Genomic DNA, 23,799 nt, shown 5'->3' with positions numbered 1-23,799 from the left:
CCAAATGTGGCAGCAAGGAGCTCATGAAAAAGTGGAGGCAGTTTGAATGGGGGTGGTGGGGGGGGGGCGGGCGGGGGGGAGGCGGGGGCGGGGGCGGGGGGGAGGGAGTCATACCTGACACAAAGGAAGGTGGTTGTGGTGATTGAAGGTCAATCATCTCCGTTCCAGGGCATCACTGCAGGAATTTCTTAGGGCGGTATCAGGTGGGTAATGGAATATTATCCACCTGCCAGGGTGAGTGCAGTTCTAAAAACACAAACTCAACTCCATCCAGGACAAAACAGCCCACTTAATTGCTCTACTTTCACAAACATTCAATCCCTCTACCGCCGACACAGTAGCAGTGTGTACCACCTACAAGATGCACTGCAGTAACTTGCCACGGCTGTTCAGGCAGCATCCTCCAAACCCACGACCACTGCTATCGAGAAGGACAAGGGCAGATATCTGGGAACCCCACCACCTGAGGGCAACTAAGGATGGCAATAAATGCAGGTCCAGTCAGTGATGCCCTAATTCCATAAATTAATTTTTTTAAAGTTTGTTTTTTTCCATCAAGAACATGCCGTAAAGACATGGTGAAACAATTTGCAGGTTAGACTGTAAGTATTGTTGGTTTGAAATACTAGAATAGAAAGGGTTGGGTGGGGTTGTGGGGATGGCTTGGAGGTGTGAGCTGACTCAATGGGCCGAATAGCCTATGAAACCTATCTATGTATACTATTGAAGGAGGCTAGTCAAGCCATTGTCTGTGCCAGCTCTTTGGTAGAGCCAGCCAATATTCCCACTCTCTCGCTTTATTTTTGCAATAGCCCTGTATTTTTTCCCCTCCCAAATATTTGTCCAATTCTCTTTCGAACGTCAGTGTTGAATTTGTTCCCATCATTCTTTCCAATTCCAAATTCTATTTTATAAACTAAAGGAATTGCCATTCACCATAAAAGTTGGCATGGAATCCCTATAGTGCAGAAGGAGGCCATTCGGCCCATCAAGTCTGCACCAGCCCTCTGAAATAGCACTCTGCCCAGGCCCATTGCCCCACCCTATCCCCTGGACACAATGGGGCAATTTAGCATAGCCAATCCATCTAACCTGCACATCTTTGGTTTTGTGAGGTGAAACCGGACCTCCCGGAGGAAACCCACGCAGACTCGAGGAGACTGTGCAAATTCCATACAGGCAGTCACCCAAGGCCAGAATTGAACTCTGGTCCCTGGTGGTGCAAAGCAGTAGTACTAACCACTGTACTATCCGTGATTACAATCCTTTTGCCACTAGGAAGTTTCTTATTAACTGCCTAGATGAGTAATGCACAGCAGATGAGTTGGCTTATTTATGTCTAAATGTATTCTGTCCCAAAGGGTATGAAATATTTATTTCAAATTTGTTAATGGCAACTTTTCATTTAACATTTCTTTGGTAGTCAGTATTGTACATTCGAACATGTACATGTATATTTTGCCATGCAGCAAAAGTTTGAATGCACTTCAACTAACATTAGAAAGAATCCACATAACGTCAGCATAGTGACAGCAGCTGTGCAACCTCAAAAGGGTAACAATGGGGTTATTATAGCTATCACGTGCGATGAATGTAAGAAGTTGTTATCTTGTATGTTTAGTATTGTTATTAAAATCCGGGGTTAAGGTATATATCTGTTGCAGTAATGTTATTAAACAATTTAGGTTAAGGTACCCCCTCTCTGTTTTCTAAAGCTATAATTAAAGTATCGTAGAAGGTGAGGTAATCATTCATTCAAACCACTTCCTTGGTTACAGATAATAGGCTAATGGAACATTGTTTACATTTTGGATGGTTCCTGGGAGTGTAGGTAATTTGCGGTTTGCATTTAGTACTGGCTAAGCAGGTCATGGAACTTGGTGGTAATGGGAGGAACCAGGTCTGCCTGTAGTTCTGCAGTCTGTTATAGGATTTTGCGTTGAAGAGCAATTTTGCCAAATGCTGTTAGGTTGAGTTACTGAATGTGCTCTTGAAAGGAACTTTCTCCAGAAGTCTCTACACAGCTAAGCAAATAAACCTGTTTTGTTAACTTTATTTCTAATAAGCAGCAGGGTAGCATGGTGGTTAGCATAAATGCTTCACAGCTCCAGGGTCCCAGGTTCGATTCCCGGCTGGGTCGCTGTCTGTGTGGAGTCTGCACGTCCTCCCCGTGTGTGCGTGGGTTTCCTCCGGGTGCTCCGGTTTCCTCCCACAGTCCAAAGATATGCGGGTTAGGTGGATTGGCCATGCTAAATTGCCCGTAGTGTCCTAATAAAAGTAAGGTTAAGGGGGGGTTGTTGGGTTACGGGTATAGGGTGGATACGTGGGTTTGAGTAGGGTGATCATGGCTCGGCACAACATTGAGGGCCGAAGGGCCTGTTCTGTGCTGTACTGTTCTATGTTCTAAATGACATTTGAATTGTATTGGGTTGCCTAATTGGAATTAGTGGCAGGTGTCGATAGGATGTTTGTGTTTTTTCCTTTTGTTTGAGGACTGTTTAACTGATAATTGTAAAACTATTTTATGTTAATGTGGTTAACTCTGTTTAAAGTTTGTTTTAACATAAAAGATACCCATTGATCAGAGACATTACTCCTGGGATGAAGTATCCTTTCCCCTCAGTTTTACAAACTTAAAAAAAAAATTGGGGGTTCTCATCCGGTATCCAAACACACAGGAAAAGGAGCAAAGCTGGGCAAATAATGTTTAGGTACAGAAATTGGTCTTCATGTAATTGATAGATGAACATACACTGGGATACTGTTTATGTGCAGCCTAACTTCTGCCAGTGAGAGATTTTGTATTTAAATTCAGTGTTGATGCTCCGATTCATCACAGTTTTATTTCCTTGCTAATTTCATTCCCTGATCAGAGATATTGTTTTCCTGATGTAATTTGGTTCCACGAGTGCTATTTGCCTTCCACTTGTTCACCCAGCGGTAATTTTTATGTCCCTATATTGTGAGCTGTGGTCAGAAATGTCTATCTGGTCATGGGAGACATCAACCTTTCCCTTAGTGTCACACTGTGTGCATCCAGTAGGCTTAGCTTCACCTTCCCTTGTTCTGCATGGTCCAGCTTCACAACCGATTAACATATTGACCCACTGTGGTAGACATTACTGGTAAATTATCAGTAAACATGATGATTGCACAGATGAAGCATAGTTCACTTAATTGTGGCTACGATGCTGGTTGCAGTAGTCATGTTTAAATTCAGCATAATATCACTATTCCCAAGCATTTCCTTGGGTGCTGTGTTGTTTAATTTGGCAGCTTGGCACTTTGGTGATTGAGAGATGCATTTCAACCCTGCTGCATGAGCTGCTTGTGGGAAAACATCACTTTGACATTACTGACTTGCTGACAGCCAAATGTAGCTAAAACAAATTCAGTTTTTAATTTCTTTTTGTTCTGTAGAATCCCTAAAGAACTCGTGGCTAAATCTTAACTTTATTAGTTGATCTGATGCTAGTCCTGATACAGAGCGAGTCAAAGGTTCATATAAAAAGTAGTGAGTCTTGTTGAACATTCTAATTTATGCTCAAAATTCAGCATGGGGGATGCGCTGTTGCTTTTGACATTTTTAGAAAATTAATACATTTATAATTGTAAATATTTTCCCTTTTTGGCAACATATTTCTGCAGTGTAGCATAAGCAGTTATCACACTCACATGTCAATGGTCCTTGGTTTCATACCAGACAGAAACCTAAGTACTGCTCACCCATCTGTAATATGCTCAGTATGTTTGTCTTTCTGTTCATAATTGAGCTGTGGCCCGATCATCACTACCACCTTCCTATCAAAATCAATCAACTAGCAGTGCACAGTATATTGCAGTAAACTGGAATTTGGTGAGATAGGTTCTTGATTAAAGGGTATGTGTGTGTGGCGGGGGAAGAGGAGGGTGAGAGATCTGTGTGAGGTGTCAATTGCCACTGTATCAAGGAAAACGTGTGGAGAGAAAAGTCATGATAATAGTACGAATGTAGAGGTGAGATTGTTACAATTGTGTCCTCTTTTTTTTTTGTTCCATAGATCAAACATATGATGGCCTTCATTGAGCAGGAGGCCAATGAAAAAGCGGAAGAAATAGATGCAAAGGTGAGGTTTTATTTTATTTTGACATTCCTGTGAGAAACCTATATTTTTCCAGCCTAATATTTATGTACACCATCAGCTTTACAGTATTATAATTCTGCATTATGTATAATTTACTCAAGCAGCATTGATTGTAAATAAGGTCCCGATAAATTCCATGTAGGGATTGAAGAAATAGTTTGCAGTCTCTTTCCCACTTTAAAGATGAGTAACCTATCAAAAACTGCATGATCCAATTTGTTTTTGTTTCCCCTGCACGCTTTCATGTATTTATCCAAAAAATATTATCTATATTTTATCCAAAAAATATTTCTTGCCCTGTAAAGCAACGTATTACTGTGCCGTTAATTCTGAGAAGTCACATTCAAGTTCGTCACTGCCTTCACCGATCCTATGTAACAAATTCAGTAAGGATGGTACGTTTATTTTTTAGTTGATTCTAAGCATTCTCTGCATTCGCTGCAGTGAGTGTGGCAGATGATGTCTTGCTAAATGGCTAAATCCACATTGGTTCTCATCTGTTCCTCATTCTGTGCTCAAAACTTGAAAACTGCACAAAAGAATGAGAACTGATACCGAAAAAGCTTCAGAAACAACATTTGGAAGATTATCCAAATGTACACCCAGATCTACACAGAATGGAAGATTGTGCAATATCATAGTTCTGTTGCTTCTTGGTAATGCATCACTAAGCAACTGATCATTGCAGAGTAATACATTTTGCAATACTGTATAATGACTGCCTCTGATCTAGTAATCTAACAAGCATGAATTCAAATCCTACCGTCAGTCTGAGAAATTGTAAATTTTTTTAAATGAAAAGGGATAATTATCATTGTTGACTCTTAACGACAATCTGAAAAGGCCCAACAAACCAATTCCGTTCAAGAAGGTGGCCCCAAACCCCATCACCATCACACAGTAACCTTCAGAGGAGCAGAAAATGCTGGCATTACCAGTGGGGCCACGCTAAATTGCCCCTCAATTGGACAAAAAAATGAATTGGGTATTTTAAATTTTAAAAAAAAACAATTCAAAGAATTGAATAAGAAGGGGAAAATAGAATACAAGAGTATGTTTGCAGGGAACACAAAAAAAACAACTGTAAAAGTTTCTATAGGTATGTGAAGAGAAAAGGATTGGTGAAGACAATGTAAGTCCTTTATAGTCAGAAACAGGGGAATGTATAATAGGGGACAAAGAAATGGCTGAGCAACTAAACACATACTTTGGTTCTGTCTTCACAAATGAAGACACAAAGCAGATACCAGAAATGTTGGTGAACGCAGAGTTTAGTGAGGGGGAGGAACTGAAAGAGATCAGTATTAGTAGAGAAATGGTGTTGGGGAAATTGATAGGATTGAAGGCTGATAAATCCCCAGGGCCTGATAATCTGCATCCCTGATTACTTAAGGAAGTGGCTCTAGAAATAGTGGATGCATTGACTGCAGTTTTGGTCTCCTCTTCATTCACCTGAGGAAGGAGCTGTGCTCCGAAAGCTAGTGTTTGAAACAAACCTGTTGGACTTTAACCTGGTGTTGTAAGACTTCTTACTGTGCTCACCCCAGTCCAATGCCGGCATCTCCACATGTTTTAATGTAGAATTTGGTGTAGAGTAGTTTATGTAATATGCACAGAGTTCACTCTGAAGCCCGTGCAAGGGAAAGTTTGTAAAGCCCATAGCATTATCAATCCTACTTATTTTGTTCATTTGATACTGGAGCCATGTTTAAAATCAATCCTTTTGGTTTGCAGGCAGAAGAGGAGTTTAACATTGAAAAGGGCCGTCTTGTACAGACCCAGAGGCTAAAGATCATGGAGTATTATGAAAAGAAGGAAAAGCAAATTGAACAGCAGAAGAAGATGTAAGAACTAAGTAAAATAAAATAAGTCCGTTAATATTTTGGTCCTTTTCAAATTGCCCTGTTTAAACATTTCTTGCTGTACATCAATGGGATTTACTAATTTAGGTGAGATACCGTAACTCGTATAATTATTAGGAGAGCATTATAATTAAAATATGTAACCACTTAATGTGTAATTTTGGGGGGTGGGGAGAGATAATTTTGTTGACAAACTGAACATTCCACTTTATGCAATTTGTTTTGATTCTGACTGTGTTGGGTGTACTGAATTGACGTGCTGTCTGTGTTCTTTGTAACTTTTTTGCTTTTAGTCAAATGTCCAATTTGCTGAACCAGGCTAGGTTGAAGGTCCTCAAAGCCAGAGATGACCTGATTTCGGTAAGATTGCTGATATATTAAATGAACTAAACTACAATTTCATGAAGACTCAAAGTTCAGGAAATGCATGCCTTCATAGTATTTTCCCTGCATTTAAGGAGTAAAGATCACACACACCAAGCCAATGATTAGTTAATTCATCTCCGCAATAACCTTTTTTTTCAGTTCATCACTCGGCATCAGTATAACTCTGTGGTCCTATTGACACCATGTCATTGTCAACGGATGGTTATTTTCACAAACCATGAACATTATTACAATACTGTAGAGCTGTCTACCCTTTAGGAATTGACGTTGTTGCGGTGGACTTGCGAAAAATCAGTGTCAGATCTTGAGGCCGATGGGTTTCTGTGTTAACAATAACATTTGTTATGGTAAAAATACTGTCCAGCAATAAATAGTACAGTTTCAAGGAACACTAAGGTCAAGGATATTATAGCATGTTTGAATTTCGAAACACCTTAATGAGGTGGTAGTTTATAGATTCGGCTGCAATTACCTTGTGTGCCAAAATTAGCCTTGGTGTAAAATTACAGGAGTATCTTTTGCATTGAGAAGAAAAGACAATAGTCTCGCCTTGTTTCTCACTACCTGGATCCAAATTACAGGCTTCAAGTGGAACATTTGTGCAAACTGGTCATCTTGTCTGTCCTCAGGCAGACATGATGCATACATGGTAACAAAATTAATTAAGTAATATGTTTTCATTTTAGCGTTTTAAAAAATATATTTAGAGTATCCAATTAATTTTTTCCAATTAAGGGGCAATTTAGCATGGCCAATCCGCCTAGCCTGCACATCTTTGGGTTGTGGGGGTGAAACCCATGCACAAACACGGGGAGAATGTGCAAACTCCACACGGACAGTGACCCAGAGCCGGGATCGAACCTGGGACCTCGGTGCTAACCACTTTGTCACGGTGCTGCCCTTTCATTTTAGCATTGTTGATGCCAATCAACCCAGACTGGCTTCAATTCTTCATTTTTGCTGATTTGAGGCAGCAGATTTGTTGTTGCAATTGTCATTCCGGTCCTCGGACTGTGTAGGGAAAATAATTAATTAGTCAGGGTTCTGATCACTATTGTGTTTTATTGGCTCCTGCTTGATCTCTCGCAGGCCAACTATTCAGCCGAGGTCCCGGGTTCGATCCCCGCCCCGAGGCTACAAGTTTTTTCACTTTTGAGAAAACAAAAATACAATGCCCACATTTATTATTTTGAAATTCAAAAGAACTATTGTTGGTGGTGATGTAGATTGCCCATGTTCCCAGAGATGTCTGTGGTGTATATTGTCAGCTGTTGCTAGTTTTCCAGGTTGACACTTAGAACCTTCTTAACAAAGTACAAAGAAAAGTACAGCACAGGAACAGGACCTTCAGCCCTCCAAGCCCGTGCCGATCATGCTGCCCGTCTAAACTAAAATCTTCTACACTTCCTGGGTCCGTATCCCTCTATTCCCATCCTATTCATGTATTTGTCAAGATGCCCCTTAAACATCACTATCGTCCCTGCTTCCACCACCTCCTCCGGCAGCGATTTCCAGGCACCCACTACCCTCTGTGTATAAAAAAAAAAAAAAAAAAAAACTTGCCTCGCTCATCTCCTCTAAACCTTGCCCCTCGCACCTTAAACCTATGACCCTAGTAATTGACCCCACTACCCTAGGGAAAAGCCTCTGACTATCCACTCTGTCTATGCCCCATATAGTTTTGTAGACCTCTATCAGGTCGCCCCTGAACCTCCGTCGTTCCACTGAGAACAAACCCGAGTTTATTCAACCGCTCCTCATAGCTAATGCTCTCCATACCAGGCAACATCCTGGTAAATCTCTTCTGCACCCTCTCTAAAGCCTCCACATCCTTCTGGTAGTGTGGCGACTAGAATTGAACACTATACTCCAAGTGTGGCCTAACTAAGGTTCTATACAGCTGCAACATGACTTGCCAATTCTTATACTCAATGCCCCGGCCAATGAAGGCAAGCATGCCGTATGCCTTCTTGACTACCTTCTCCACCTGTGTTGCCCCTTTCAGTGACCTGTGGACCTGTACACCTAGATCTCTCTGACTGTCAATACTCTTGAGGGTTCTACCATTTACTGTATATTCCCTACCTGCATTAGACCTTCCAAAATGCATTACCTCACATTTGTCCGGATTAAACTCCATCTGCCATCTCTCTGCCCAAGTCTCCAAACGATCTAAATCCTGCTGAATCCTCTGACAGTCCTCATCGCTATCAGCAATTCAAAGTTCAAATTCAAATTCTGATTGGGAACTTTTATTTGGTTTCCAGGATTTGTTGAATGAAGCCAGGCAGAGACTGGGCAGAGTGATGAAAGACCCTCCAAGATACCAGACACTGTTGGATGGACTTATACTGCAGGTAAGGAGGAGATAATATTGTAAATGTGGAGAACTGTTTTTTATAATCTCCACTGCATTAGTACAATCCCACTCCCATGTCATAGAATCCCTACAGTGCAGATGAGGTCATTTGGCTCTACACCTCTGAAAGAGATCCTATCCCTGTAATCCCACCTAACTTTTGGACACAATTTAGCATTGCCAATCCACCTAACCAGCACGACTGTGGGGAGGAACCAGGGCACCCAGAGGAAACCCACAGAGGAAACCATTTCTGTAGATGTCTTTCTATGCAAAAAAAGACTTTATTCATAAAACGTCTGAAAGAACATTGCAAACATTTCAAAATGGCCATCACACACAGTGCAATGATATTCTGGTTCTCTACATACATCATATTGCTCTCTGAAACATAGACATTTCAAAATGGTCATTACAAACGGTGCAAAGGTATTTCAGTTGTCTGCATAGATCAAGTTGTTCTGAGGTGCTTCAATACAATTGTGATACATGTAATATTCACTGTACACATCCAGTGTGAGTCATACAGCTCGAGGGAGTTCAGTACCATTCCGCTCCCATCCGTTCACCGGCTGAAAGGTTTTAGACAGCGACCATTCCCCATCGCGCCACTGCGGCAGCTGACCCAAGCTTCAGTGACCCCACAACACATAGTTCTGGACTTTGGAATATGCCCGTCTGCAACACTGGGTCGAGGACAACTCTTTCTACTGGAAGACCAACAAGGTTCGGGCAGACCAAAGAGCGCCTTTCACTGAGTTGCTGACCCCTCAGCAACAGCTGATGTTTGTCTCGGCGGCCCTGGGAACAGGCCTGAGAGCACAGATTCCTGTGTCACGGAGCTGCTCAGGATGACTCACGACAAAAAACACCTCTCGCTCTCTCCTCCCCACCACAATCACTTTGAGGGCAACATGTGGGTGGGTGAGACTCCGGGTGTGTAGGAAGAATCTGACTGGGAGGGCCTTTCTCACCACCAGCCAAATTAGGTCTTAGTGCTTGTTTGAATGTTCTAGCGATGAGGCATTCTGCCCAATGGACTTGACAGTCTACTCAGGAAACCATCCAATAGGATCCACCATCTCCTTTTCCTGAAGGGCCTCGAGGACATTAGTGACAGATCACTGCGTGGTGGACTTGGGTTGAAGGTGTTTCTCTGCATAAATATTTCCACGAGGACTAGGTGGTACGGGACGGTCCAACGGCATGGGAGTCTTACACGGCAGCATGACCAGACCCATCCTTCGCAACACTGGTGACAAGTGGAACCTCAGCACAGAGTGACACTCAATGTTTGCGTAACAAGCAGCTACGTACCGCTTGATACAGCCACCCACAAAGGTGGCCATCAGGATGAGGACAGTGTTGGGAAATTTCCTCCTTTCCCTCAACCCCATGAATGCGGTGTTAAACATTCCCCCCACCCCCTTATCTAGAGGTTTGTACATAGAGTCCCTTTGAACTCGCTCCATTTTCTACCCACCGGATATGTGGCAAATGGCTGGGGTAATTGCCACTGTGCAGGAGTGAGGAATGGGCCAGACCTGCATCATTTACAGCAACACCAAGAGTACCTTGTATCTGATGCCCAGGTTCCAACCTGCAATGGAGACGGAGCTTTGCTCCCACACCCTCAGTCTTGGGTTCATTATACCTACCCGCTCCTTCCAGTTTCTAACACATGCCCTGGTCCCTCCGAACTGTGTCTCCAGCACCTTCAGACCGTCCAACCTGACTGAAGGGAACAAGGACTCGGTCAGCCCAGTTCCAGAGAACATTGCCTCGCTCTTGCCGTGATTTACCTTTGCACAGAGGTAGATTCAGACTGGTTGCAGATGTGGATCGGTCGATGCACCGGCAGCAGATCCAAGCAGAAGACGGTGACGTCCGAGACACTTTGACTTCTGTCTCCACTGACTGGAATGATCACTCTTCTTAGACTGAATCCTTCCTGATGGACACCCATTTAGATATCATTAGTAATGATACTGGATTCTAGGTTGCAATCTGTTTTCTGGTTGCTCCTACTGGGGCAGGGCACTGATAGAGGTTCACTTTTTGCTTGTGACAGATTCTAGGTGCCATTCTTTTTCTCAGGCTGTTAGAAAGATGGATTTGTACCAAGAATGGAACTAAATTTTTATAAATGCTGGTAACTTGCCTTCAGGATAGCTTTTACAATACCATAAAACTTCCTATTTACATAATTCATTGTAAATGATCTATTCTCTAATTTGAGGATTAAAATTGTCTTGTAGATATGTTCTGGGTTTTATATTTTCTGTTGCAATGTAAAATGTGTAGCTCTAAAATTGATAGTAATTTTTCTTACATTTAGGGTTTATATCAACTCCTGGAACCCATAGTGATTATTCGTTGCCGCAAACAAGACATTGCAGCAGTTAAGGTAATGAAATGACTGCTTAGTGCCAGTCTGCTGTTCTTTATATTAACACATTTACCTTGCATGTGGTTGGATTTAGAATGCCTCCACACAAGTTATTTTTATCTCCTTCATTGCCGTTGCATGAAGTGGAGGTGGGTTCGTCAGTACATAGTGCACACACCACATTGGAAATGTTATGGCTAGAGTTAAAATAAGGAAAAGGTATATTACCAGAACATCCATTTTGCCTCAATTGGCTGAAGATGGTAGTGTTGGAGAACACGGTACCTGAACCTGTCATTCTATGAAAGTGAGGGTGGTACAATGGCCATATGTTCGAGTAACTATTGTGATTTTATTTTTAATAAGTAAGAACTGCACATGGTATCAATTTTCAACAGGTGGAATAAAATAATGTTTGAATGTGTTAGCAGCACACTGTATTTCTATTTTTCATGTGGAGCTTTACCCCTACTCCAGTAACAGCATATCAGAGAGCTTCTGTGTAGGGAGAGAGTCAGCATTTTGAGTTTAAATGACTTCATAAATTCGATCAAGTTCAGGGATGGCACGGTGGCGCAATGGTTAGCACTGCTTCCTCGCGGCAGTGAGGACCCGGGTTCGATCTCGGCCCTGGGTCACTGTCCGTGTGGAGTTTGCATATTCTGCCTATGGCTGTGGGGGTCTCAACCCCACAACACAAAGATGTGCAGGTTAGGTGGATTGACCACGCTAAATTGCCCCTTAATTGGGGAAAAAAGAATTGGGTAGATCATAGATCATAGACTCTACAGTGTCGAAGAAGGCCATTCGGACCATCGAGCCTTCACAGGCGCTTGCAAAGAGCACCCTACCTAAGCCTATCCTATATAACACCTCCACCCTATCCCAGTAACCCCACCTAACATTTTTGGACACTAAGGGCAATTTAGTTTGACCAATCCACCTAACCTGCACATCTTTGGACAGTGGGAGGAAACCGGAGGAAACCCACGCAGACTCAGGGAAACGTGCAGACTCCGCATAGACAGTAACCCAGCAGGGAATCGAACCTGGGACCCTGGTGCTGTGCTACCGTGCCCCCTCCCCCCTTAAATTTTAATGAAATAAATAAATTGCATCCACTTCTTTTTAAAAAATAAATTTAGAGTACCCAATTCGTTTTTTCCAATTAAGGGGCAATTTAGCGTGGCCAATCCACCTACCCTACACATCTTTGGGTTGTGGGGGCGAAACCCACGCAAACACGGGGAGAATGTGCAAACTCCACATGGACAGTGACCCAGAGCCGGGATCGAACCTGGGACTTCGGCACTGAGGCAGCAGTGCCTGCCACTGTGCTGCCCCAATTGCATCCACTTCTGACCTCCCGAGTATTTCCAGAATGTTCTGAAGTTTTCCCTTTCTCTCTATATTTTCTGAAAGTTGATATTTCCTGTTGGGAGTGTGCAGCACCACAGGCCTGTTTCCCCACTACTTTCAGCTTGCAGGTATGCCTACAGCTGTTAGAATGTTGGACACGGTTTACCGTGGTCAGGGATGTTTCTGACATCTGCTCCCACTCCACAGCTGTAACTCCAGGAGCCAATCAAAAACAAACAATCATTTTGTTACCTTTGGAGAAATCTTGGGCTGAATTCTCCGCTTTGCTTGTGGAACCAGCAGAAAGAAATCCAATCGGGCGGAGAATAGCACGCAACGGAAAAATCGTGATTTACAGCCGGTGCCGATGCCATGCTTGGGTCACGCACTGTAGATAATATCTAAGTTTGCACCCTGCTCTGGAGGGTCCAGGGGAAACAATCATTTGCATTAGGCGGAAGTCACGCCGGTGCGAATTAGTAAGTATTTTCGTGTCTGTGGAAGGGGAGCGAGAAGGAAACTCCAAAATTGTCATACTTTCTGGGGTCTGGCTGCCTGGGCTGGGGGGAGTAGCGGGCACAACTTGGTGCCAAGCCCATGGACCCGGGGAATCTCCCTGGCATCGGATGGCCTGACTCTGACCATTCTTGCTGCAGTATGTGATTTAAACGTACCTCTTTAGTGCTACTTACTGGCCCCTGGCTGTTTGCCCTGCTGACTACTCACTGTGTCCTGTAAATGCTCAGAGAGCCTCTGGTCATCAGGAAACCCACCCCTGGCCGCCACTTGGAGAATCTCAGACCCCAGCAGTATCATCACCGGGATGGGTGTGGCCATTCTCAATCCTGTAACGAATTAGGCCATAGGAATATTTAGGAATTTCTGTCAATTGACATTGGCAGATTGCTGGCCCCTTAGCATGTCCTGAACGAATGGCACCCCCCAATAGAAACACAAATCAAATGCAATTCAGTTCTGGTGAAAACGGTTAATCTCCTAAATGGAAAATCCCAGCCCTAATTTTGAAATCTTCAATGGAAATGTGCACTCCTCCTCCTCATTTACTCAGCTTACTATACTTTTTCTTTTGAGATACTAGCTTCTGATTCACTTAGCAATGTGATGGGTGATAACTAAAAGGCCTGGCGTCTAGCTTCTCATCGTCTGTGAAATCCACAAGGACTTTCTCATCTGCAAATTGCCCATTTTTCTTGCCTCATTTCTTCCTCCCTCCCCTTCATTTCCTAAAACAAGTAACTTCTGGACAGATATTGTACACTTCAGTTCGGTTTTTGGGAGATTTTCATGTACATTTAGTCTCGAATGGTGCTACTCGTGATGAATAAGGAATTGTTTTATCACCAGTAGAACATTATAGAATCTAAAGCCTGTGTTCCAACACTGAAATGCAGACACATTTATCTTCAATTGGTCACCTTCCAATGAGTCACTCCTGCTCGAGCATAGAACACTTGGGCTTTTCAGTTGGAGGGTCAGTTAGAATCCCTCCAATATTGTGGCTGGAATGTTTTCTGTCTTTCGAGAATGACCACCTTTAATTTTTTTAAAGAAAAGCATTGGGTGTGTGTCATAACCGTGTCAAACATGATAATGGTACCAACCTTCACCCCTCTATCAAATCTTTCTCCTCTTCATGTTTCTGGATGGATATATCTGAGCTCCTCCACAGGGGCATTATAGACGTTGTATTAATGTGATTTGCTGAATTTGTCCACTATAACACTGGCAGTCCCCAAGTAAAAGCTCTTAATTATACCTTGTTGAATAAGGTTTTTAACAGTACTTTGCCATCACCGTCCAATACATTCAATGTCGGGATAAGGGAAAAATCACACCAGATATTTATAGGTTGCCTTCTTTGAGGTCAGCACTGAGGTCCCTTGCTTTTCTGCTTGTGGCAAAATCCAGACCACTATAAATTCCAAGGTTGTGCAAATTGTAATGAAATGTATACTCGAAATGCTGTATTCGTGTCCCCTTGCAGTGAAGGAGCTGTATATAGGGCCACCTGTGTTATTTTATAACAGCATTTTCTGTGAAATGAACTGTGACAGAATTCTATACATCTCCACTTTTTAAAATCCCGAACAGACTGCCATCAACAAGAATGTTCCCATTTACAAGAACTGCGTAAATAAGGATCTTGACGTTCACATTGACCAGGAAAACTTTCTACCTGAAGACATGTAAGAATCTACAGAAGCTTTCTCTGTTTTGAAGCGACAGGTTAATTTCTACCCACTCATGATAGTGTTTTTTAGCCGAAAAAGGGTTAGCAAAAATGGAGTTTTAGGAGTGTAACCTTGTTCTAAGTCAGTGGTATCCTCTTATACTCCAAAAGACACATAAATATTCCATATTTTGTTAGTTTTCACATACAAGTAGATATTTTAACATGGTATAACGTACAAATTACGAGCAGGTGTAATATGGTCCCTTGAGTTGGTTAGCCATTTGATATGATCACGTCTGACTCTGTCCTCGCTTCACTTTCCTGTCTACCCCTGGAACCTTTTAACTCCTTTATTGATCCCAAATCTGTCTAATTCAGCCTTAAAACATATTAAATGACCATGTTCTTGAGGAAGGGAATTCCTTAGACTACCTACCCTCTTAATGAAAACATTTCTCCTCGTCGCCATCTTAAATGGGAGATGCCCTATTTTAAAAAAAAAAATAAAAAATTTAGAGTTCCCAATTCATTTTTTTTCCAATTAAGGGGCAATTTAGTGTGGCCAATCCGCCTACCGTGCACTTCATTTTGGGTTGTGGGGGCGAGACCCACGCAGACACAGGGAGAATGTGCAAACTCCACACGGACAGTGACCCACAGCCGGGATCAAACCTGGGACCTCGGCGCCGTGAGGCCGCAGTGCTAACCACTGCGCCACCGTGCAGCCCGCGCCCTATTTTTTTTAATAAACATTTTATTGAGGTATTTGTAGTTTTACAACAGCAAAAAAAAATGTACACAAATTTATAAAGTGCAAAAGCCATCTTCCTTCCTTACAGATCCCACCTTTATTAACCCCCTACTCTAAGCTAAGCTAACCACCCCCCCCCCCCCCCCCCCCCCCCCCCTTCTGCTGACGATTAATTTTCCGTAAAGAAGTTGACGAACGGCTGCCACCTCCGGGCGAACCCTAACAGTGACCCCCTCAAGGCGAACTTGATTTTCTCCAGAGAAAGCTAGCCATGTCCGATAGCCAGGTCTCCGACTTTGGGGGCTTTGAGTCCCTCCAAGCTAATAGTATCCAGTCTCCGGGTTACCAGGGAAGCAAAGTACAGAACATCTGCCTCTTTCTCCTCCTGGATTGCTGGATCTTCCGACACCCTGAAAATCGCCACCTCTGGTCTCGGTGCCACCCTTGTTTTTAACACCGTGGATGACATCTGTAGACCCCTGCCAAAATCCCCTAAGCTTTGGGCATGTCCAGAACATGTGGACATGGTTTGTTGGCCCTCTTGCACACCTGTCTTCTACACCGTCACTGTCATGTGAGCCCGGTGAACAACCTTAAAACGTATTAGGCTGAGCCTGGCACATGTGGATGCGTTTGCTCTACTCAACGTGTCCGTCCTCGACAGTCCTCTATTTCTCCGCCCAGCTCCTCTTCCCACTTGCGCTTCAGCTCCTCCATCTGCATCTCCTCTGACCCCATAAGTTCCTTGTAGATGTCAGAGACCCTCCCTTCTCCCACCCACCCTCTGGAGACTACTCTGTCCTGTATCCTTCTTGGTGGTAGGAGCGGGACGGTTGAAACCTGCCTGCGTAGGAAGTCCCGTAACTGCAGATACCTGAATTTGTTTCCCCTCACCAATCCAAAATTCTCCTCCAGCTCCCTCGGGTTAGGAAAGCTCCGCTCTATGAACATATCCCCCATCCTCTCAATCCCTGCTCCCTGCCATCTCCAAAACCCCCCATCCATCCTTCCCGGGGCAAACCGGTGATTATTACAGATTGGAGATCACAGACCGATGCTCCCTCTGCTCCCACATGCTTCCTCCATTGCCCCCAGACTCTCAGGGCCGCCATCACCACGGGGCTGGTGGTGTACCGTGCCAGCGGGAACGGCAGAGGTGCCTTTATCAACGCCCCCAAGCTGGTGCCCTTGCATGAAGCTGCCTCCATACGCTCCCATGCAGACCCTCCCCCCACCACCCACTTCCTGATCATGGCTGTATTCGCCGTCCAATAGTAATTTACTGAAGTTTGGCAGCGCCAGCTCGCCCTCTCCCCGGTTCCGCTCAAGCATCCCCTTTTTTTTCTTTTACTTGCCCGCCCATACAAAGCCAGTGATTACTTTGTTGACCCATTTAAAAAAGGACAGCAGCATAAAGATGGGGAGACACTGAAACACAAACAGAAATCTCGGGAGGACCATCACCTTCACCGTCTGCACCCCCCCCCAGCCAGTGACAACGGGAGCGGGTCCCACCTCCGAAAATCAGATTTAGTTTGTGCAGCCGTTCCCATTCCCGTGCTACTTGGATGCCTAGATACCGAAAGCTTCCCCCAACTACTGTTAACGGCAGTTTCCCCAGTCACCTCTCCTGTCCCCTTGCCTGGACCACAAACATCTCCCTTTCCCCATATTTAGTTTATACCCCGAAAACCGGCCAAATACCTCGTGATTTCTTCCATCCCCTCTGCTGGGTCAGATACATACAGGAGCAGGTGGTCTGTATAAAGCGAGACTGTTCCCTGGACCAGCCCCTTGTGGCTCTCAGTGCGATTGCCAGCGGCTCTATGGCTAACGCGAACGCGTGGGGAGAGGGGGCATCACCGTCTGTCCCCTGATGCCGCCTAAAATAGTCCGATGTCGTCCTATTCATCCGTACGCTTGCCACAGGAGCCTGATACAGCAACCTGACCCAGTCAATAAAGTCCCGCCCAAATCCGAACTGTCCCAGTCCCCCTCTCAGATATTCGCATTCTACTCGATCAAAAGCCTTCTCTGCGTCCATTGTGACCACTACCTCCACCTCCCTGCTTTCCAGAGGCATCATGATCACATTTAACAAACTTCTTACATTGGCCAGCAACTGCCTTCCCTTAACAAACCCCGTCTGGTCCTCTCCAATCATGTCTGGCACACAATCCGAGAGGACAGCAGTTTGGCGTCCACATTCATTAGGGACATCAGCCTGAAAGACCCACACAGCTCCGGGTTCTTGTCCCGCTTCAGGATCAGCAAAATCATGGCATAGTGACATAGTCGGGGGAAGCACCCCATGCTCCCATGCCTCATTGAATGTCCTCAACAACAGCGGCCTCAATATCCCAGAGAACTTTTTATAGTACTCCACTGGGTATCCGTCTGGCCCTGGGGCTTTATCCAACTGCATGGCCTTCAGACCCTCTGCTATCTCTTCCAACTCAATCGGGGCCCCCAGCCCTTCTACCAGCCCCCCGTCCACCTTTGGGAAATTCAGCCCCCCTACGAAGTGCCTCATCTCCTCTGGCCCCGCAGGGAGTTCCGACCTGTACAGTCTATTATAAAACTCCTTGAATGCCTTATTCACCCCTGCTGAGTCTCCAACCAGACTCCTGTCCCCATCCTTTACTTTCCCTATCTCCCTAGCTGCCTCCCTCTTTCTAAGCTGCTGTGCAAGCATTCTGCTGGCCTTCTCTCCATGCTCATAAACGCCCCCTCTCCTTTCTCAGCTGCTCCACCGCCCTCCCTGTGGTTAACAAGCCAAACTCCACCCGTAGCCTCCGCCGTTCCCTTAAAAGCCCTGCCTCTGGGGTCTCCGCATACCTCCTGTCGACCTGTGATGTTCCTCCTGCTCAGCCTGCGCCTTCTCTACTTTCTGGATCATCCAATCTTGGGCATCCAGTTGCTCCGTCTCTGCCCTGTCTATCTTGTCCCTGTGGGCCTGTATCGAGATCAGCTCCCTCTAACCACCGCCTTCAATGCTTCCCAGACCACCGCTGCCGGAACTTTCCCTGTGTCGTTGACATCCAGGTAGTTCTGAATACATTTGCTCAGCCGCCCGCACACCTCTTCGTCAGCTAAAAGGCCCACATCTAACCTCCAGTGCGGGTGCTGGTTACTGTCTTTACTAACCTCTAGGTCAACCTAGTGCGGGGCATGGTCTGAGATTATGATCGCCGAGTACCCCGTGTCCTCCACTCCTGTCAGTACAGCCCTGCTCAAAATAAAGAAATCAATCCGGGAGTACACTTTACCCATGTGTGAGCAGAAGGAGAACTCCTTCACTCTCGGCTGCCCAAATCTTCATGTGCCCCCCCCCCCCCCCAACAAATCTGCCCAATGAAACCTTTTCACTCCTTTGCCATTGCTGGCACCCTGCCTGTCCTTGAGCTTGACCGGTCTAAACCAGGGTCAATAACCGTGTTGAAGACCCCTCCCATGGCCAACTTATGTGAATCTAGGCCCGGTATCTTTCCCCAGCATCTTCTTTATAGACTCCACGTCGTTCCAATTTGGCGCATTCACATTTACTAATCCCACCTGCACCCCCTCCAATTTCCCACTGACCATAATGTACTGACCTCCTATATCCAAAACTATCAATCCCACCTCAAACACCACTCGCTTATTAATCAGGATCACGATCCCTCTAGTCTTCGGGTCCAGCCCCGAGTGAAAAACCTGTCCGGCCCATCCCTTCCTTAATCTGATCAGTTACACTGGTGCGTTTCCTGTCATATTACAACGTCCGCCTTCAGTCCTCTCAAATGCATGAACGCATGTGCCCTCTTAACTGGCCCATTTAGCCCTCGTACATTCCAGGTGATCAGCCATCACCTTTCTTGGGCCAGTCTCCAGCCCTCGCCCCACACCTCCTCTGGCCCGCCCCCGACCTCCTCTCTATCCCTCGGCAAAAGTCCCTCCCTCGTCAGCAGACATTTCTCCTTCTCCGCCCCCCCCAGTAACAGCACGATGTAAATCGACCCCTTCGATAAGCCTAACATCTGCTCACCTCCCACTGCGCTTCCATGAGCTAGCCTGCCCAGCTAGCTTGGTGGCCCCTGCCCTGGTGCCAGACATTCTCCCACCTATTGTTCTCTCTTCTCCTCCCCCCCCCCCCCCCCCCCCCCAAAACACACACACTTAAATGAAAAACAATACCAACACAATTGCCCGACAAAAAAACGCAAAACAAAGAAAAGATCAAACAGGTTCCAGCATCTAACAAACACACCTCCATTCCCCATCAGTGCAAATGTAAACTTTTAACTCATTCAGCTCTGCAACTGGCCCCAAATCAACAGAAGGCATTACAAATAGCGTCCACAAACAAAAAAACAAGAACTTTTTTAAACGTGAACGTTGCCACAAAGTTCAAAGTCCTCAATCCGCCACCAGTCCTTTCCTTTTTCGCGAAGTCCAGCACTTCCTCGGGCGACTCAAAATAAAAATGTTGCTCCTCATACGTGACCCAGAGAAGGGCCGGATATGCAATCCGAACTTCACCTTTTTCTTAAAAAGGATCAACCTTATCTGATTAAACCCCGCTCTTCTCCTGCCTACATCCACACTCTGGTCCTGATAGATCCACAGGGTACTGTTCTCCCATTTACAGCTCCGTGTCTGCCTGGCCCACTGTAAAATATGCTCCTTGTCCAAATATCTGGAATCCCACCACCATTGTCCTCTGAGGGGGGATTCTCCCCATTCGCGGCTTTCTCGCCAGCGCTCTGAGCCCTGTCCACCTCCAAGGATCGGGAGAATGCTGCATCCCGCAGCAGCTTCTCGAAAATGCCTGCGATGTATGCCCCAGCGTCCGCTCCTTCGGACCTCTCCGGGAGCCTGACGATTCCCAACTTCTGCCGGCGGGACCTCCACCTTCTCCAGGAGACTTTTCTGCTGGTCTCTCAGCATCCCCACCTCCAACTCCACTGCAGTTTGATGTTCCTCCTGCTAAGCCTGCGCCTTCTCTACTTTCTGGATCGTCCAATCTTGGGGCATCAAGTCTAAGTTCCAGTCGCACGATTAATCCTTTAATCTGTTCCAAACATTCCTGCTTCTGTTGGGCGAAGCCTTCCTGGATAAATTACATCAGCTGCTCCGTTGACCGCTGGGTTGAAAAGGCAGGACTCCGGTCATCCGCCATGCTTTCTCCCGCTTCAGCGCAAGCCTTCTCTGTTCACCTGTTTCTGCCTTTGCGAGCACTTCTAGTCCGCCCCTCCATGCACCGGTGTGGGAATTCAGTACACAATTGCCTCTTGTCAATTTTCCAAATCGAGTCTGGTGAAAAATCGGGGGAAATGGTCTAAAAGACCAAGCAGGATTGGATTGGATTTGTTTATTGTCACATGTACCGAGGTACAGTGAAAAGTATTTTTCTGCAAGCAGCTCAACAGATTATTCAGTACATGGAAGAAAAGGGAATTAATGTGCGACTTACTCCTTCATAGCCACCACCGCAAGTTGATGCCCTATTTTTTAAACTGTGTCCCCTAGTTCTAGTCTACCACGAGGGAAATATTCTCTCCGTATCCACCCTTGTCAAGCCACCTCAGAAACGTCGATGTATCAATAAAATCACCTCTTATTCTTCAAATGGATATACAGGCCCAACCTTTCGTCAGAGATAGACAAGTCATCTCGGGAGTCAGTCGTGTGAATGTTCCATCGACCCAGTGGTTGTTAGATTCCAAACCCTAGATCGGCATGGTGCAAGTTGTATTCTTGCTCTGAACAGGATTGGAGCTTCCGGATGTAATGCTGCTCAGTAACAGTACTCCATTACAGCTACTGGAAGTTCAAACTGGTCAGCCTGTTCCTCCCTTTAGGGATGTTTGTGACCTACTGACAGCTGAGTGTAATCTCAATTGGAATACAGTCCTATGCAAAGTCTGTGCCTTTTTACAGGAAGGTTTATGTTTTTGTAATCTGTTTATTATGCTTAATTATAGACTGTGTAGTAATTTTCTGAGAACAGTTGTTGGGCTAACTGATCTGCCACATGCTGTATCTTTTTGCTTTTGTCACTAATTAGCTGATGTAGGCTGGACTGACCTTTCTGTTTCAGAAAAGCCAAGAATTTTAATGTTTCTTTTACCTTTGAACAGTGCTGGAGGTGTTGAGATGTATAATTCTACTGGAAAAATAAAGGTTTCTAATACCTTGGAGAGTCGCTTGGACCTTATTGCACAGCAGGTAAGGAACGTGTTCATGAAAATGAAGTGATTGTTAGGCTGGTAATACAATGACAAACGTTTGCTTGAAAGGAGTTGCTCACCCTGCTCGTTCCTTTATTGTGTAGGATGTGCAATGCAGTATTAGTACTTTGGTGGGCTAACTGACTGAGTAATATGTTGAGCAGCACAAACTAGTAAATTCCCCACTAGTTTGTTCCCAGTCAACAGATCTCTACTAAGTTGCAGTGAAAACATTCGAGCCCCTGTTCTGAAAAGTAAAATTGACTAGAGTTCCTACTTCTGATTGCTAGCCAAAGTGCAAGAGTATGATTCTGAAGTCCTAATGAGATATTTTGTAGCACATGGGTTGAAGCATGACTGCCTTTCATCATAAATGTGAGCCTGATGAATTCCTGGTTTGTGTGGGTTGATACTGAGCTACCTAAAGGTATTTCAGATGGAGATTAGAATGTGCCTGTGCTGATTGTAAAGTACCTGTGTGCAATACTAACATTAATGTGTTATCTGTCTCTCAGATGATGCCGGAAATCAGAGTGGCTTTGTTCGGTGCCAATCAAAACCGCAAGTTCCTGGACTAAATGATGTGCTTTAGACCTACTGTCTCTGGGCATACTGAATATAATGAAAAGATGTAAAAGTTACAGACCTATATTTAAAGAAATATATCCATTGTACTTGCTTTTCTGTGCTGTTATGTCTAAAGTGTGTTTGAAACTGCTTATTTGGTAGTTTTGGTACCTGTTGCAAAGGGAGATTGCAAAAGGCATTGGGCGATCACTGGGGTTTATTGAGTAACCCCAACTAATTGGAGTCACAACCTCAGTTCCATTTCTTTGTATATATTAACCTGTTCTCTTAAATGTGAGCAATTCTTCATCTCCGCCTCAATCATTGCAGCAGACTGGCAATTTCCCAAAATATAGAACAGCAGTGAAATCTGTAGGAAATATGATGCATCCAATGTTGTTGATTTGTCGATCTTGTACTATTTAATTGAATTGAAAGTCTGTGTTTCAGGTACTGTATATGTGTATATATGGGACTGAAATAAACATCTCTTTGCTGGATCCTGAATCTGTTGCTTGTTGCATTTTTAGTTTGGGCAATTAATTATTTCAAAATTGCAGTTTTCCGTGAAAAGCTTCGATTATGTGACCATTTTATATTTAATGTAGTCTCCATTTATCATTTTTCATCTATGATTTATGGTAATCTCAGGGCCCCAATTAGCCACATATGTAAGATGCTTTTTGAGTTGACCCCACAATATGCTTTCTCCTTTCCCATTTTCACACTTCAGGTAATGCTGCTTCCCTGAATATTTCATTTGCACTTGACTTCCTAAGCTCTTTCCATTGTTCCACTTGTTGGTTTTACTCTGCTTGTTAAAAGATGGGATTGTTGGTGTTCTACATGTATAAAAAGAATATTGTTTTTTGAAATTCTAACTGGTCAGCTTCAACATATTTGCATTTCTTCAGAGAAGACCCAAATTATGGCCAAGCTTTGTCGGGAGTTTGAAGGATGGACTGAAGACAATGGTAATCCAATCTGACGGAGATGACATTGGATGGGACTAGCTCTGCTATCACCAGGCTTTAGATAGTCATGTACAGTAGCGCAGAGGCAGTGGAACCAGCAATTATTTTCTGTAGTGGCTCCCTTCAACTCTATTGCCTGATTAGCACTGCTGCCTCAACAGCGGCAAGCGCCCGGGTTCAATTCCGACCTCGGGTCACTGTCCGTGTGGAGTTTGCACATTCTCCCGTGTCTGCGTGGGTCTCACCCCCACAACCCAAAGATGCGCAGGGTAGGTGAATTTGCCAGAATAAATTGCCCCTTAATTGCAAAAAAAGAGAATTGGATCCTCTAAATTAAAAATAAATCGCTTAAAACTACCTTTTGTTTTCTAATGTCCAAATATTTAGAATGGCAGTTTCTTCCTGAGGGAAAGGTGCATTCGGAGTACTTGCTGAGGTTGCAAAACTTTTACCATTGATTAATTATCCTGCTAGTTAAGTTCCAACGGTATTAAACTTTTTTTTTTTTGCAAGGTACTTCTGATTGGCAAATGGCAATCAAAAGGCCATATTAAACACTGCTTTCTGTAGCTCGATCTTTACATTTAATTAGGTTGGTAATAACAACTTGGCAGCATAACT

At 44.5% G+C, this 23,799-nt stretch overlaps 1 protein-coding gene across 1 annotated transcript in view; it reads left to right on the top strand.

Moving 5' to 3' along the window:
* LOC119955254 (V-type proton ATPase subunit E 1-like) overlaps positions 1-22,711 on the top strand; it is a 28,638-nt gene extending 5,927 nt beyond the window's left edge. The window contains exons 2-9 of the mRNA XM_038781295.1: positions 4,041-4,106; positions 5,859-5,968; positions 6,280-6,346; positions 8,641-8,730; positions 11,071-11,139; positions 14,593-14,687; positions 21,548-21,635; positions 22,153-22,711. Coding sequence (XP_038637223.1) covers positions 4,041-4,106; positions 5,859-5,968; positions 6,280-6,346; positions 8,641-8,730; positions 11,071-11,139; positions 14,593-14,687; positions 21,548-21,635; positions 22,153-22,215 — 648 coding nt within the window. The 3' untranslated portion in view covers positions 22,216-22,711. The remainder of the gene's footprint in view (positions 1-4,040; positions 4,107-5,858; positions 5,969-6,279; positions 6,347-8,640; positions 8,731-11,070; positions 11,140-14,592; positions 14,688-21,547; positions 21,636-22,152) is intronic.
* The last annotated feature ends 1,088 nt before the right edge of the window (positions 22,712-23,799 follow it).

This window comes from Scyliorhinus canicula, chromosome 20 (genome assembly GCF_902713615.1).
Source record: "Scyliorhinus canicula chromosome 20, sScyCan1.1, whole genome shotgun sequence".
NCBI lineage: Eukaryota > Metazoa > Chordata > Chondrichthyes > Carcharhiniformes > Scyliorhinidae > Scyliorhinus > Scyliorhinus canicula.
Note: the sequence above shows the minus strand (reverse complement) of the source record. Positions and strands in the feature narration are given on the sequence as shown.